The following is an 18,057-nucleotide window of genomic DNA, read 5'->3' as shown; positions in this document are numbered from 1 at the left end:
TTGCCACATTATCTGAGGAGTTGTAAATAGAACTCAAAATTGTGCAATATTCAGAGATATTCTCACTTGGAAGGTACATGTTTCCTGAAAGAGATGAGAAATATTTCGAGCCAAGACGACTGCCCTGAGAACCTTTTTGTACAGCTGGTGGGCTGAGAACGATTGGCCTCCACAACCACAATCATAACTACAACCACAATCATAATCACAATTACAACCACAACCACAACCACGTTCCTTTATACTAGTTAGGGCATCAGTCGATCGAATGGTTTCCCTCATTCCTGTTGACTTGAATTTTATTTGGCTTATTTGATGTACATTTAATTCAATTCTAGCCTTGGTGTTAAAAGCAGTTACACCCATCTCACCTCTGGACCAAGATCGTAGTGAGGATTTGGGCCAAGTGATCCTGGAGAACCAAACTGAGCAATATTGAGCAGGATATTGATGAGTAAGTGCTATTTGGTAACACCATCTATGTGGTAACCACATTAAACCATTTCCCTTCCTCCCTCTATTAACCCTCTATTGGGTCTCCCCTATAAATCTAATCTGCTCAATGGAAAACAATGCCACCTTCTCCAAACTCTCCCCATAACTGAAGTACCTCATCTCTGGTATCATCCAGATAAACCTTCTCTCTCAGGTCTTGACATGCTTTCTAAACTGTAATGCCCAGAATGTTACACTATACTCGAGCTGAGGCCTAATCAATGATTTAGAGTCTTAGAGATGTACAGCATGGAATCAGGCCCTTTGGTCCAACTCACCCATGCCAACCAGATAGCCTAAAATAATCCAGTCCCATTTGCCAGCACTTGGCCCATATCCCTCTAAACCCTTCCTATTCATATATCCATCCAGATGCCTTTTAAATGTTGCAATTGTACCAGCCTCCACCACATCCTCTGGCAGTTCATTCCATACCCGTACCACCCTCTGTGTGAAAAGGTTGTCCCTTAGGTTTCTTTTATATCTTTTCCCTCTCACCCTAAACCTATGCCCTCTCGTTCTGGACTCTCCCACTCGAGGGGAAAGACCTTGTCTATTTATCCTAACCATGCCCCTCATGATTTTATAAACCTCTATAAGGTCACCCCTCAGCCTCTGACGCTCTAGGGAAAACAGCCCCAGCCTGTACAGCCTCTTCCAAAACCTAGAAAGATTTGGAATGATGTCTTTATTTTTCTTTCGAATGACCCTATAAAGCCAGCCAAGTTTCCCATACACTTATACAGCTGTCTTGTCAGCTGATTTGCAACCATTAGGAATTGCTCAATATGCACCCTTACATGCCTGCCATGTTCTTTCTCTCAAAGGACGTCATTTAACCACCTTAAGCTGCACTTTCACGTTCATGCATAAATTAGCAATGTTATGAATAGTGAAGTTAATCGCAGACTTCAGGAGTATGCAGACAGACAACAATGCCAAGTTTTGTATTGTCTGCAAATTTTAAATTGTACTCCCTATGCCAAAGCTAGGTCATGTATCACATATTCCCTACATTGCGGAAAGAGGCCTTTAGCCCAAGTCTGACCCTCTGAACAGCATTCCACCCCTCCACCCTATCTTCATGCCCCTACATTTACCATAGCTAACCCACTTAGCCTGCACAATCCTGGACTACAAGACAATTTACAGTCATACATCACAGAAACAGGCCCTTCAGTCCAACTCATCCATGCCAACCAAGTTTCCCAAACTAAACTTAGTCTCTCTTGCCTCTGTTTGCTCCATATCCCTCCAAACCTTTCTGGTTCATGTACTTATCCAAATGCCTTTTAAATGCTATAATTGTACCTGGATCCATCACTTCCTCTTCCAGTTCATACCACATATGAACCATCCTCTAGGTGAAAAGGTTGCCCCTCGGGTCCCTTTTAAATCTTTCTCCTCTCACCTTAAAAATATGCCCCCTTGCTTTGAACTCCCCTACTCCAGGGAAAAAAAAACTTTGCTATTCACCTTATTTATGCCCCTCATGATTTTATAAACTTCTATCAGGTCACCCATCAACTGCCTATATTCCAGTGAAAAATGTCCCATTATATCCAGTTTCACCTTATAACTCAAACCCTCCAGTCCCAGCAATATCCTGGTAAATCTTTTCTGAACCCTCTCTAATTTAATACTATCCTTCCTGTAATAGGGAAACCAGAACTGTACAAAGTATTCCAAAACTGATCTCACCAATCGCAACATGACATCATACTCATTGGTATGAGCAATGAAGGCAAGCATACTAAATGCCTTCTCAACCACCCTGTCTAACTATGATGCAACTTTCAAAGAACTATATACATGAGCCCCTAGGTCTCTCTGTCCGACAACACTACCCAGGGCCCTACCATTAACTGTATAAGTCTTGTCTTTCTTCGTTTTACCAAAATGCATTTATCCAAATTAAACTCCATCTGCCATTCCTCAGCCCATTAGCCTAAATGATCAAGATTCCTTTCTAATCATGGTTCAAAATCACACAACATCAGGTTATAGTCCAACAGTTTAATTTGGAAGCACAAGCTTTCAGAGCACTGCTCCTTCATCAGGTGGTTGTGGAGAGCGGCGCTCTGAATGCTAGTGCTTCCAAATAAAACTGTTGGACTATAACCTGGTGTTGTGTGATTTTTAACTTTGTCCATCCATTCCAACACCGGCATCTCCAAGTCATTTGTAATCATGGGTAACTTCCTTCATTGTAGCACCAATTTTTGCATCATCTGCAAACTTACTAACAATGCCTGCTAAATTTTCATCTTAATTAGTAATCAAAAGGACAAACAATAGTGGACCTAGCTTTGATCCTTGCAGAACACCGCTGGTCCAGTCCCAAAAAATGACCCTCCACTATCACCCTTTGTCTCCTACTGTCAAGCCAATTTTGTATCCAATTGGCAAGCTTTCCCTGAATCCCATGTGATCTAATTGTACTGATCAGTCTACCAAAAGGCTTTATTAAGCCCATGTAGACAATGTCTACTGCTCTCCCTTCATCTATCTTTGTGGTTACATTCTCAAAAAACTCAATCAAGTTTGAAAGACATGATTTCCCATGCACAAAGCCAGGCTGACTATCCCTAATCAGTCCTTACTGATGAAGACAACGTCAAACTCAATCAATACGCTTCCTGCCCTGTGGAAACAAGATGGTGAATAAGACAAGAGCTGGAGCTGGACACACACAAAGTCCACAGATAACACTTATCACAGGGAACACAATACCCGAAACATAGACAATGTTCGCTAATGCTCTAGACTACTAATGATGGAGGCATTAATAGACAGTATTAATGATGGAGGAAAGGCAATACAGTAATGTTAGAAATTCTGGTAAGTACCAATTTTGCACTCAATAGAAGGGAAAAGAACTCTCAGTGTCAGACATTGATGATGAATGAATCAATCAATTGAATTTTAATCACCTGAAGTGTTTAATCAGCAACTGCTGAAATCCAGGAACTTTCTTATAAAACGGAGAAACCTGCAGAAAATTGGATTGAAATGATCTCACTTTCCTATAAGATTATGCAATAATGTAACACTAAATGCAAGCAGTCATCCAGCATTACATCAATTGAGAGGACAAAGAATAATCAGAAGCCCTGGAGTCATGAATCCAGTTTATCTAAAACACTTGAGAATTAGTAACATGGCAAATTGAGCAAGTTTAGTCTATCAGATCATCCTTAAACCATTGACTAAATAATTGAGGAGCTCTCAAGCATACAGTTTCCACATTTAATGTTGTCCTGCACAACATAGTTTTGCATGAACATCATTGTTAAATGTATATCTGCCTCGCACAGTGTTGCTGCTGATCTGTGTTAATGTCACTGGGATGGTCCTACTTAACTTCCACACGGCTGTAGGAACTCAAACCCATAAGAAGGCTTTTGCCCTTTTTGTTTTTGCTCACGGGATGTGGGTGTTGCTGGCTAGGCTTACATTTATCGCCCATCCCTAGCTGCCCTGCAGGAGGCAGTGGTAAGCTGCCCTCTTGAATCACTGCAGTCCTTGCAGTGTAGGAACACTCATGGTGCTGTTAGGGAGGGAGTTCCAGGATTTTGACCTCATAACAGTGACGGAACGATGATGTAAGCCCAAATCTGGATGGCATGTAACTCAGAGAGGGACATACAGGTGGAGCTGTTCCAATGCATTGGCTGTCCTTTTCCTTCCAGATGGCAGAGATTATGGCTTTGAAAGTGCTGTTGGAGGAGCCTTGGTCAGTTACTGCAGTGCATCATCACTGGTGCTGCCAATGTGCATCAGTGTTGGAAGGAGTGAGGACGGTAGGACCTGGACCAAACCGGGCAAGTGGGGAGTATTCAATCACCCTCCTAATTTATGCCTTGCAGATGCTGGGCAGTGGGGCATCAGGAAGTGAAGTGCGTTACTTCGTGCAGAATTCCTAATCTCTCACCTGCTCTAGTAGCCACAGTATTTATATAGCTAGTTCAGTTCAGTTTCTGGTCAACAGTAACCACCAGGAGGATAGTTGAGGACTGAACAATGGTAATGCCATTGAACGTCAAGGGTTGACTATTATAATTCACTCTTGTTGGAGATGGTCATTGGCTGGAAATTATGTGGCATGAATGTTGCCATTATCTAGGGCTTGCTGCATTTGAACATGGTCGAGAGTGTAGTGCTGGAAAAGCAAGCAGGTCAGGCAGCATCCAAGGAGCAGGAAAATCGATGTTTTGGGCATAAGCACTTCATCAGGAATCCTGATGTGGACTGTACAGTATCTGAGTAGTGGCAAATGGGCTGAACATTGTACAAACCCCACTTCTGACTTTCTGATGGAGGGAAGGTCATTGATGAAGCACCTGAAGATGGTTGGGCTTGAGAACCTCCTGCAGAGATGTCCTGCAGCTGAAATTACAGGCAATATTGTATTGGGAGAATTTGGAAAACCTTTAAGTACTTTGAGCTGTTCCTAGACTGTGGTGTGCTATACACTACAGTACTGTAATGGTCTACAGTGGCCCTTTTGAGGACCACTTGTTAAGTGAGCACAGTCTTGTAGATATGGCAGTGTTTGTGTCATTTTGTATAACACACAAATTAGCATTTCTTCCTGTTGTCATCTTGGTTCTCTTGAATTGTTCATTATTCAAATGGTTCATTAATTTGCTCATTATAAGCCATTGTTAATGAAGTGCTTTCTGCTGAGATAAGACAACAAAAACAAGTTATGCTTCAAATGAAGTTCGACCTTACAATGAATGGTTGACAACATTAGTACTCTGAGATTGCCAGCAGCAACTGAGAGAACAATTGTTAAAAAACACGGATAAAATAAAAGTCTTGCAAATTAACATCTTTTTTGTAGTAGTTAAGTAGAAAAAAAAATCAGATTGCAATTGTCTTGGACATGAAAAGAGTGCTAACCATTGCCATCTCACATTAAATTCTGCATCACATGTCTCTTAGGTTTAATGCTAATTCAAGAAAATGCTTCAAGTTTGTTTCTAGAAAGACCATAAAGAGCCACAATCCACAAAGAGCCATAGGCACAGCTTTCCATCAGAGGTAGAGAGAATTTGTTCTGCACAGCTTGAACATTGCGTGAGGTAAAGGAGGAAGCAGGTCACCATCAAATGTTGTCTTTATTCCGCACCACACTCTGGTAATCTCGCCAACTGACCTTCCCAAACAAATCGTGCCAAAGTTCAAATTTAAAACCGTTTAGTGTTACTCATGGGTTATTTATAAGATACAAAAATCATACTAACTTGCATAGGTGGAGAGCTTGCCACTGCTGATTTAAAACATTGTGTAATCACAAAGGATGACGGTTGAGCTGAAGTGCTAGTGAGGTTGAAAAGCCTCGTTTATGCTGCAAAAGAATGTCTTCCAGGCCATATATTTCAACAATTATGTATACCAGGCTTTAAAACAGCTCAGGATCATGTGATCTTGCAGCAAGTGATTCCAACATGAAGCCAATGCTCATGTATCATTCTCAAAATCTCAGAACAATTAAGTGCTATTCAAAGTACAAGCCACCTGTTATGTGGAGACCAAATGAAAGAGACATAGATAATATAAGCAATTTTTGAGGATGATTTTGCATCCTAACAACTCGGCCCCTCAACGAAATGATAGCTGATCTGATTATGGCATTGTGGCCACATTCTGTTCTACACCCAATAATCATCCACTCTCTTTGTTCGAGATGTGTCGAGCAATCCTAGATCATTGGTCCACAAAGAATCATGACAAAAAACAACGCTGACCTTCAACAAAATGGTCCTAGTACTTGATGATCTCAGTGACAATGTTAACATGATCATTCTAGCACCACCTGGATTTTTCAAATTATGGATCAAAGGATTATTGCAATGTTCAAGGTTGATTAGCACAGAATGTGTTTTGGACAAACCAACCAGGAATCCTAAGGTACAATGCTCCTACTTTGAAGGAACACTGGAAGAATTACAACTTCGTCAGGACCATCCTTAACATCTGTATGGCGATGGCCTGCCATCTACCATAAATGGCAGACTGCATTGGAGCAAAGGACTTTATTGAACAAGAGATGATTGTGAAAACATGCAAGCAAATGGGGTTGGGTGCACTCTACACTGATGATGTTGCAGTTTCTTGCCTCCCATTTTACACAGGATCTGAAGGAAGTGGAACAACAGAGGGCTGATGAGGAAGTAATTTAGCACAAGATCACTCTCTGGTGACTTGGAAGAGCTTAAAGCAGCATTTTCCATCTTTGGTGAAGATAGAGAGTGCATTAGGCATAGAAGCAGAAGTGTGCCATTCAGTCCATTAATCCTATTCTGCCATTCAGTAAGATCATGGTGATCTGATAATCCTTAATTCTACTTTCGTGCCACATCCCCATAACCCTTGATTCCCTCACTGATTAAAAATCTGTCTATCTCAGCTTTGAATATACTTAACAATGCAGCCTCAACACCCCTCTGCAATAAAGAGTTTTACAGAGTCACTACCATCTGAAAGAAGGAATTCCTCATCTCTACCCACTTGAGGGACCCTTTACCCTGAGATTATGCCCTCTGATCCTAGATTCTCCCACAACTGAAACAACTACCTTTCCAAATCCCCTAAAACTCTTGTATGTTTCAGAAAGCTCACATTCAGGAAGCTCTTCTAAACTCCAATGGGTACAGATCTAAAGCATTCAACCTCTTTTTTTTTTTAAAAGAATCCCTCCATTCCTGGAATCAACTTAGTGAACCTTCTCTGGACTATATCCAAGCCAATAAATCTTTCCATTCATAAGGGGAATCAAAACTGTTCACAGTATTCTAGGTATGCTCTAACTATTGCTCTGTATAGTTTTAGCAGGGCTTCCCTATCTTTATACTCTAATCCCTTTGAAATAAAGGCCAACATTCCATTTATGTTATTTAATACTTGTTAAACCTGTATGCTAGCTTTTTGTGATTGATGGACAATGACTCCCAAATCCCATTGTAGCTTTCTGCAGTCTTTCTCCATTTAAATAATAGCCACCTTCCCTATTCTTCCTGCCAATGTGCGTAACCTCACATTTCCCACATAATTGTCCATCAACCAAGCTTTTGCCCACTGGTTTAACCTGTTTGTATCCCTCTGTAAACTGTGTCATCCACATTACTTGCCTTCCCATCTATTTTTGCCTTCTCTGCAAACTTGGCTATGGTACATTTAAATTGCTCATCCAGGCCAGTAATATATATTGTAAATACAGTTCTAATCCTTATGATCATCCACTAATTACAGATTGCCACCCTTACCTCAATTTTCTGTTTTCTATTAGTTAGTCAATCCACTATTCATGCTAATATACTAATTCCAACACAATGGCTTTTACCTTATTAAGAATCCTTACATGCGGTAACTTATCAAATAACTTCTGGATATTCAAATATATTAAACCTACTGTTTCTCCTTTATATTTATACCCTCCTCAAAGTGAAGTGCAATATCAATGCAGTGAACAGATGCATTGATATTGCAGTTAACTGCTAAAGGGAGCTCTACAGACAGAAAATAAAACAAACTAGCTGTCATTAAAAAATGTATAGTAAAAACCTACTGCAAAGAATCCTTTAAAGGCTCCTGCATAAAGTCATGAAGATTACTCAATGATGTATTTTGATAGTAAGACAGATGGTAGAGTGCAGTTTATGAATGAACTGAAGTACTAATAATATCTTTCAAAAAAATCCTCAAAATATCACCTCAATAAGCCCTCCCAAAGTTTTCCCAAACTCCAGTAACACCCACCTCCAATACCATTCATCAGTGAGACAAAAAGCATCACAGCTTGGTGAGTACCCAATTTTCATGTTTTCACAGTTTTCTGACAGTTGGATAAATCTTTGTTGGCAATTTCATGTTTTCAAAAGTTTTAAAATGTTAATGGACTTGCTGGCTGGACCTTCCACCAGGAACAAAACCCCATTAATAAAATCACATTTTCCAGGAACCAATTAATGATGTTAACTGAGTTAATGAGTATTGTTGTAACTACACAAACCGGAAGGACATCCCAGAAGCCACTATGAACTGTCAAAACACTTTTTAGGTTTTAAGTGAAGGAATGGCAAAACACATTGTATAAAAGCAAAGTCACACTGTCTAAAAACAACTCACACTGTTGTACAAGACAGTGACTGAGACAGGGGTTTTATGGAAAAAAGCATGATTTTGAAACCTCACTTTGTGTGTGAAATCCTTGGCCAGATTCTGGTAATCATCAGATGTTGGGTCTCCCAACTGGAGGGTGAAGTTCATGGCCAGAATGAGTTTTGTTGGTATCTTCAAAGTGGCACCCTCTGAAAAAGACAGAAAATTAAAATTTCATCCTTCTGTCCAAATACCCCCATAGCCTTGTCCATCCCTAATTCTGTAATATCCTTCAGTTCCACAACCCTTGAAGAAATCTGCACTCCTCCAATTTGGTCTTCTGCATCCTCCAATTTTCATCATTCCATAAAGGAAGCCATGCTTAGCTGTGAAGGCCCTAAACCTCTTCACCTCACTTCCTATCCTCTACAAAGAGACTCCTTTTAAAGCTACGTGTGACCAAGCTTTTTGTCAACTGTCCTTACCTAGCATAGTGTCCATTTTCTGATAAGGTTATATTCCTATGAAGTGTTTTACTGTGATAATGGTGCTAAATGAATGCAAGTTGTGGGAAGATGACTGTGCTTAAACTCTGCACAGAAGACATCGCTCAAGGCACAAGAGTGACCATATGACACAATGCAAGAAAGAACTTGTATTTTTCTTGCTTGTTTCTTTAGTCCAATTTTAAACAGTTTCCAGTGTCTCCAATTTATATTTCAGTGCACTTTCCATAACCTCATGATCTCCCAAAGTTCTTTACCGCTTCTGAAGCGTTGTCAAAAACCAGGAATCATAAATACAAGATAATCAGTAATTAAGCATATAGGGAATGCAAGAAAAAGTGATTACTCTCTGGACAAATTACTATGCGGAACTCACTACCATGTCGCATAGTTGAGGCAAACAGATACATTTAAAGGGAAGGAGCAGAAGGATTATGCTGATCAGACTAGATAGAGAAGGGTAAAGGAAACATTATCAGAGCATAAATATCAGCATAGATCATTTAAATGAAATGGTCTGCTTCTGTATTAGAAACTGTAAGCAAAATTCAATCTTGGAAGAAAGTGAACCAAAGAAGAGGTCTGACTAAGACAGAAATGGTGAAATACTGTATTCTGTGACAGACAGACTGGCTTGTGGAACATTTGACTGAAAGCCTAGAGTTTGCACACTGGCTGCAGTCCAATATCAGGGTTGTTTTATTGATAAAAATGTTGGAAACTGTGATAATTTTTCCACATCAACATTTTAGACCAAACCCTAAGCAAATTGAGGACTTGTTATGATTTCCCTTCCATTGTCAGTGTGATATTCCTGATTAAACCACACCCCTCCCCAGCATGCTCCCACTCAATACTGTCACTCCTACTCTTCAAATTTCTCTAACTTTCAACTGCTCACGTGATCCCTCCTTAATTTCCCATTCCATAAATATCACCTCCTTTTACTAATGTTTCTAGTGTGTTCTTGCTATATCCCACTGCTCCCAATGTCTTCTCTCTATATCCCATTGTTCCCGACGTCTGTATATACCTACTGTTCCCACAGTCTGTGTCTCCATATCACACTACCAGATCAGTCTTTTGTATAAACTAAGGGCTTATCAGAAACACAAACATTAATTGCTGGGACAACTCAGCAGGTCTGGCAGCATATTGGAGAGCAAGCACAGTTAATGTTTTGAATCTAGTGACTGTTCTTCAAAACTTATAGCCACTGCAGAACTTCAGAAGTGACTGATATACCAATCTTTTCTGAGCCAATAGAAAATTCTGAAGAAGGCTAACTGGACCCAAAACATTAACTCTGCTTTCTCTCCACAGATGCTGCCAGACCTGCTAAATCTTCCAAGCAATTTCAGTTTTTGTTTCTGGTTTCCAGCATCCACAGTTCTTTTTTTTTCTGCTAATGGCTCAATAGTCCTCTCAAATCCCATATCACTGATGTGAAAAAGAGCAGAATTACTTCATTAGCCGCAAAGTGGATATCTTCAGAGACAAAAGGCACTACATGAATGAACATTCTTTTGTTATTCCCAGACAGCCCTGGTTCTACAATGGAAATGTATTGATATTGCTGTTTCACTAGTAGTGTCTGTGTGACTAGATGTCCAGACTTTGCTTTCAATGTCCCAGAGTCCAGAAAAGTTCCTAAAAGTAGTTCACATGTCTCAGTTTCCATCCTGTCTCTTGTTGTCAAACATAAACTGGGTCAGCAAAAGAGAAAAGCTGTGTGAAATTTTATGTGCCTTCCTGTAAGCTTCCATTACTATGCATTACATTATATTCCATGCACTGTATCCCTCCCACTGTCAATCCCCTGACACTTCCAAAAGTTTGTGCAAATGGCTTCACTGCTGAGAACATCTTTTAATAATCTGCAGAATAGTGTTGCCAAATCTGGATTAACATATCCTGACAATGTTATCACATTGACTTCCCACCTTCGGCTGCCCCCTCCCCCAGACGCCTGCCTTCCATCACCTCTCACAATCATCACATCACCTTCCCACGGCTTTACAATACCCAATTTTGACTTTTGACCTTATCACATTGGACAATTCTATTGAAAGTAACTGAGGAAACCATCAGTTGCCTTCAATCATCTAACTCCCAGGGAACGACTTGTACTGGATTGCCCTATACACAGATTGTCAATGGTAGTCAGTACAATAAACAGAGAAACTCTGACCTGGGGTCAGAGGGCAGCTCTGACCATTCTAACTGAATGGTTAATTCACCTTTGATCATCGGCAGCTCATTTTCCACAATGAAAATGCTTTTGTGTCTCTCCATTGGAGTAAACGACAGGACTGAATTCGACAGCTCCCCGAGTGTGGCTGGGGTATATTGCTGCGTTGCAGTTTGTACAGCTCTCTCTGGTGGCGTTGTGTCGATGGGCAGGTGCAGTGGCCAAGATGTTGGCACTGGTGACATTGATGTTCCAGTTCCAAGAGTGGGTGAAAATAGAGAGGGGCCATCCCTCCCTGATGTCCAGCTATTGTCACTGCCAGGTGTTACAGCAATGGGATTTTTGAAAGTGGTCACAGACCTAGGTATCATTGTAACTGCTGGATGTGGTGTGGTTCCTTCAGGGGGCGCTGAAGACCCTGAGGTTGGTGCTACCCCATGACTGATTGATGACGTCCCTAAATCAGACCAACTCCAAGTCCAAAAGTGCTCAGTAGCAAACGTTGACAATATTTCTTTTTGCCACCATTCGTTTGCCCAAGGCTTGACTGTTTGAGCAGCATCACGTTTAAGGTCCTTCGTGTCAACGTGTGTGACACTGGGCCCTAGAGAACCATCAACAGGTTGCGATCCTGACTGGTTCATCTGCAGGGCCCAAGATGAGGGAGATCCCACACCAGTTGCAATGGCTTCTTCCTCTTCAGCAGCAGAAGGAAAAGCTGGAGGTGAAGGAGGTGTAGCCTTCAAATTCATAATGTTTTGCCAGGCTGTTTCCCTGAGATCTGAGACACCAGAGGTTTCCGAGGGGCTGCTGAGTATTTGCGAATGCCCTGTGCCAGTCTGGTCAGATGATAGTCGAGGTGCTGTCTCAAAGGTGGATACAAATGGCAGAAGCTGTGGAACGTCTGTCACTGTAACAACAGAGGAGGTCAGTCCTGGGAGTGCAGGGGATGCCGTGGCTCGGGAATCAAGCTGCATTTCACTCCAGGATCCTTGGATCAAAGTTGGTGTTCCTGAGGTAACCACTGGTTTGTTCAGTACAGTTCCCTCCTGGAAAGTTTGGTTCATTGCTGTGGCTGAGGTCTCTCTCAGCCTCTCGCCATCAGACATTTGGGGCTCCAATTTGCTACATGGGAATGACATTGTATTTCCCCTGGACACTGTGGTATTACTTGAAGTTGACGCAATGGTTTCTCTGACACTGGTCAGAGGTAGAGGCTCCTCGAAGCTTGTTGAAGATTGCTCTGGCAACTCTGAGAGTGACAAGGTTGGAAAGATCTCCCGAGATGGAGATGCACTGTGATCATCTCCAATAAATAGTGAGCTTACATTTGCTACTGTCTCTGGTGCAGGTGTTCTTAGGTTGAACAATGGGACTTTGTCTCTAGATACAACATTATGTCCAGTCGGAGAGCTTCCTGTATTTTCCCCTCCAACATTTGGTGGTAAAATGGTTCTTCTCTCAAACCAAAGGGTTTTTTCAGAAGGCTTTGTGCGACCCATCATTTCAGTAGCACTGTCACGGAGAGTATTCCCTCTGCCACTGTCCTTTTTGGCCACTGATATGCCAGAAATTACCCAGAATCCTGTATTGTTTTCAGCCCTCTGAGTAACCTCTAACCTTTGGCTGTGATTGGCTGATTCTTTGGTCATCCTATCTTTGGTGAAGGTGAATTGTGTCACATTCCCATCATCCTTAATGGTGGTGTCTCTAACAGTCAGAGTCTCAGACTCCCAGCCTGTAACATCACCACCACCCCCTGTAACTTCACTCGACACTATTTCACCTCCACTTGCAACATCAGAAATGGCTGTGAGACTTATACCTGAAGTGAAGGAAAAGGATCTGGGGAATTTGTTAGTGGACATGAGGTCATTGTCACCCGTTACTGCTGACAATGGGCGAGCTCTCTGTGTTGTGTCAGCACCACTCAGAGAGCTAACTGCTGAAACTATTTCAGGGAGACGTGCAGTGGGCCCTGACTCAGAGATCATTGCTGCTGTATCTGTTTCAGCATCATTAGCAACTTCCTGTCCTGGAAGATTTGAAGAATGGGTCATCAATTCAGGAATTTCAAACATGTTCCAGGCACGGGATGTCGGTTTAATCACTACTGGGCCAAAGGTTTGTGTAAAAGATCCATCAAAATCTGATGAAGAGCCTTTAAAATCCAATGTCGAATGAGTGTTTTCTAACGGATTCATTGACCCTGCCACCGAATCTATTTTGAGGCTATTTACAAGAGATTGTGTGTTTATATTTTGAGTGGAGAGCAATTCTGATGTAGGAAGGTCAGCGGGCTGAGAGAAGGAAAGCAAATGTTGATCTGATTCACTTTCCTGTTTCCTGTCCTGGTCTGGCTGAGGTGTGATAAGCTCTCCAGGGCTGGCAGGGAGACTCGGAACGGAGTTTTGGCTCTGGCTCTCACTCTGTGCCGTGTCACTTGCTGTACTGGATCTTTCCACCCTACTCACAGAACCACTCCCCCGGGACATCTCCACCACACCCTGCAGAACACTCAGTGGGCTTGAAAACTCATGGGCTGGAGTCAAAGTAACTGGAATCTTCACTTCATCCTGTAACTCAGATTGTGTCACTGGGTCAACCTCATTGCCTGCCGAAAGAGCAAGTCCACGTTCGGACGAATGGTCTTGCTGCCTACTCCTCCATTGGTGATGGTAATCCTCATCACCCGGAACACTAACTGGGACCAAGGACATTTCAGATTCCATTCCAGGAGGTTCTGTCCTCCTACTTACTGATTGGTTTGTTGATTTTTGAACAGTTCTTGGTGAAATGCTTGTTAAAAGTTCTCCTGAAATTTTAGGCAAGACATTTGGTTCTCCCCCTGAAGTAATGACCAGATTGGTATTTGCGTCGCTTGTGGTATCCACACCTTCTTGGCTCATGTTGATCTTTGTGGGGTCCACAGTCCCTGTGCTGGTCAATGGCCACAGGCCTGAGTTGGACTCTGTGAAAGAGCCAGGGGATAAACCCCAGACTCCTTCTGATAAATCCACAACAGGCTGGTTGCTCAATTTCGGTCTACTCTGACTCATTACATTTTCTTGGTCTTCTTGTGGAGATGTTGAAGACGGACCTGATAAATTCTCAAAGATATTGTCAGGTGGTAGTGAAGAGAATGGAAAGTGAGGGCTGAGTAGTAGTGTTGAGGTAAGGTTTGACCTGAAGGTGAGGGGTGAAGTCACGGAAAGGGAGCGTGGTGCAGGGCTGGATGGAGAGGGGGAGCTTGAAATAAGGATAGACTGAGTTGGGGTGCTCCGATATGGAATGGAGGGGGAGCTCCAACCTGGGCCGAAGGGGGAGCGAGTGCTCGGACCAAGGCTGGAGGGGGAGGGAGCAATCCACCTGAGGCCAGAGCGGGAGATCGTTCTCAGACTGAGGTCAGAGGGTGTTGGACTGAGACCGGAGGGAGAGAGGGCACTCGGACCAAGGCCAGGGGGTATCGGACCAAGGCTGGAATGGGAGGGGGATGAGGTGTACACTGGGGCTGGAGGGGATGTGTGAGCGCGGACTGGAAGTGGAAGAGGATAACAATTGTATAATGGAGGTGAGGTAAGGATGGCGCCTGGTGTTGGATTCTGAAACAGCAGCAACTTTAAGGCTTGCAAGACTTGGTGAAATTTTTGGTTTTTCCTTGGAGGTTTGACATCCCAGAGATTTGGGGTGAAATTTGGTTCTGGAATCTGACTTGGAATTTCTTCTTGTTGGGATTTCTCTTGGCTGTGACTGGGTTTGAGTCCTCTGTCTCTTTCCTGAAAGAATGCCTGAGAGCTTTGGACGTCTGGGATACCAGGAAACCTGATGAATCCAGGGAGACCCCTGTCTCTCCTGCACATTCGACGTCCTGGGGTATTGTGAAATGATCAGCTGCCCTTGTCCAGTTGGTGTTGAGTACATCCCAGCTTCTCGTTGACTGAGGTCAACCTGATCATTCTCTGCTGACGGTAATGGAGACATAGTTTGTAGCTCCAAGGCTCGTGCGTCAATTTCTCTCCGGCTAGGGTCTGGTACAAGCACTGAGAATGAGAACAAGAAGTGATTGGAATTCCATCAGCAGAGCCATGCATTCAGAGATATAATTGGCATTTTAATATCACTCAAACTGCATTGCTCCCTCATCCTTTATACCATGTTGAACATTTGACTGACAAATAAAATACCAACCATACCTATACCAGTTAGTGACAAACACTTTAAAAGAGAGCAAGACACAGAAAAATACACAATCTGCATCCACGTAGCACCTAAAGGATCTCAAAGCATTTCCCTAGGAGCACTATCAAAGCCACATAAGGAGGTAAGTCAGCAGACCACAAAATCCTCTGTCAAAGAGATAGGTTCTATGGAACACCTGAGAAGAGAAAGTGGTAACAATGCAGAGGCTTATGGATGGAATTGTGCAGTTTACGGTCTTAAGGTAGTCAATAGTGACAAAGTTTTAAAAAAAACTAAGTTTGGATCAAGCACTGGAGAGTGGGATTAGTTTTATAAAGGTGTTTCAGCGAGCAAAGCAGGCAATGGGCCGAATAGCCTAATTCAGTGCTGAAATTTTCTGTTTCTGTGAGTCAGACACACAAAGATACAGATGTCGATATGGTCACATGAGACACATCTAAGAGTGAGGAAGGTACAGACAGTTAATACAGATTGACAAAGGCACACACAATTCAAAATCCTGAGGTGAAAGTTACCACTGCATCATCGTCCATATAACAAACTGCATCCTCTTCATAGCTTTGTTGCAGTAAGGATATTATTAAATTGGAGAAGGTTCAGAAGAGATTTACCAGGATGTTGCCGGGAATAGAGTGTTTGAGCTATAAGGAGAGGCTGGATAGGCTGGGACTTTTCTCACTGGATCATAGGAGATTGAGGGGTGACCTTTATAGAGGTTTACAAAATCATGAGGGGTAGAGATAACGTGAATGGTAGGTGTCTTTTGCCTAAGGTGGGGGATTTCAAGATAAGGACCATACTTTTAAGGTGAGAGGAGTAAGATTTTAAAAAGGACATGAAGGGCAACTTTTTTTTCGCAGAGAGTAATTTATATGTGGAATGAACACTCAGAGGATGTGGTGGATGCAGGTACAGTTACAATGTTTAAAAGACATTTAGACATGTACATGAATAAGAAAATTTGGAGGGATATGGGCCAAGCGCAGGAACATGAGACTAGTTTAATTTGGGATTATGGTCGGCATGGACTGAAGGGTCTGTTTCCATGCTGTATGACTCTATAATCCTTCAGTACACAGGCTGCTCTCTGAGATATCTGATGGTGAGCTTAACTTGAGGGTCACCGCACTCAGGCAACAGGCAAGGCTGAGAGAACGGGGCCTTCACAGTGATTTCAGTAGGTACAGGAATTGAACCGCTCCACATAACACATCAGTCTTTTAGCCAACTCAGCTGACCAAGCCTCTATTCCATGTAGAAGGCTGTAAACATTTCTAAATGTGGTTTATAATGTATCATAACTCACCTGAGTACCGAAGAGCAAATCCTTGTTTCATGCCATAGGCTGATTGTAAGGTAACGACAGCCGTCCCTTTTCCTCGGAACAACAGCTTTCTGCCAACTTCAGGAATACTCTGGAATGGGTCACAGAACCGCCTTTCCTTCTGTGTTGGTCCCAGTTTGATGGCCAGGTATGTCGAGGTGCAGCTGGCATCTGTCCAGGACACAGTCTGGTAGGAGATAACCTCTAACTCAAGAGTCTCTGTCGAGGCTGCTTGCAGAATCCAGGAGCACTTGGTTCCATTGACAGAGTTAGTCATCAGCAGGGCATACCGCAGGGTATTATAGGTGACAGTGGGCAGCAGAACACCACCACAATCTGGCCGCATTGAAGCGGGCAGAAATCCTGTAGGACATAGGCTCCTGATTAGTAACTTGTCTTAGTTCAGATGTTTGAATTCTTGATCAATAAAATTCAGGACCTTGAGGACCTCACTGTAACTGTAACCTCCTCCAGCCCTACAGGCCTCTGAGATACTAGCATTTCTCCTCTTGAGCATCCTTGAGTTTAACCACTGGTGGTCAATCAAGGTCCTGAGCCCTACAATCTCCTCCCCAAACTTCTTGGCCTCTTTCTCTTCCTTTTCTCAACAAGCTAAATCCTACTTCTTAGACCAAGCTGTTGGAAATCTATCCCACTATGTCTCCATTTAGTCCAATGTCAGTTTTGTTTGCTAATGCTCCAGTCATATGCCTGGTACACTTACAAAGTTAATTAATTCCTTCATGTAATGTGTGTTTGTGTCACTGGCAAGGCCAACATTTGTTGTTCATCCCTGATTGTCCTTGAACGGAGTGGTTTGTTGGATCATTTTCAAGGCAGTGATGAGTTAGTCATTCATGTGGTCAAAATAGGTAGATTTCCTTCCCCAAAGAGTATTAATGAATCATCTGGATTTTTATGACACTCATCGATAACAATTTTATACTTACTGACTAGCTTTCAATTCCAAATTTTGTTCATCGAATTCAAAACTCAATCATGGTCAGGTGTGAACCCTGAGCCCCTAGATTACTAGTCAAGTGATATCACCATTGTGCAACTATCTTCTGCCATGTTAAAAGTGCTATAATGGTACAAGTTCTTATGTCTTTATTTACGAATTTCTCCTATTATCACTTCCCATAGGCATCAGCTCTTGCCATGTTACCATTCATCCACCATCTGCCCTTTTATACTTCATCTACCACTGAGCCACGGTCCTAGTCTGAGAG

At 42.4% G+C, this 18,057-nt stretch overlaps 1 protein-coding gene across 1 annotated transcript; it reads right to left on the bottom strand.

Moving 5' to 3' along the window:
• Window positions 1-3,087: 3,087 nt before the first annotated feature.
• LOC122560442 (flocculation protein FLO11-like) lies at window positions 3,088-16,916 on the bottom strand. Its single transcript, XM_043711075.1, has 5 exons — window positions 16,808-16,916; window positions 11,351-15,341; window positions 8,698-8,813; window positions 3,429-3,487; window positions 3,088-3,139 (listed from the first exon to the last, which is right to left on the bottom strand). The coding sequence occupies exons 2-5, from the start codon at window positions 15,159-15,161 to the stop codon at window positions 3,088-3,090; spliced, it is 4,038 nt and encodes a 1,345-aa protein (XP_043567010.1). The 5' UTR covers window positions 15,162-15,341; window positions 16,808-16,916.
• Between the last annotated feature and the right edge of the window lie 1,141 nt (window positions 16,917-18,057).

Source organism: Chiloscyllium plagiosum, chromosome 21 (assembly GCF_004010195.1).
Source record: "Chiloscyllium plagiosum isolate BGI_BamShark_2017 chromosome 21, ASM401019v2, whole genome shotgun sequence".
NCBI classification, from domain to species: Eukaryota; Metazoa; Chordata; class Chondrichthyes; order Orectolobiformes; family Hemiscylliidae; genus Chiloscyllium; species Chiloscyllium plagiosum.
This window is presented reverse-complemented; position numbering and strand designations above follow the sequence as displayed.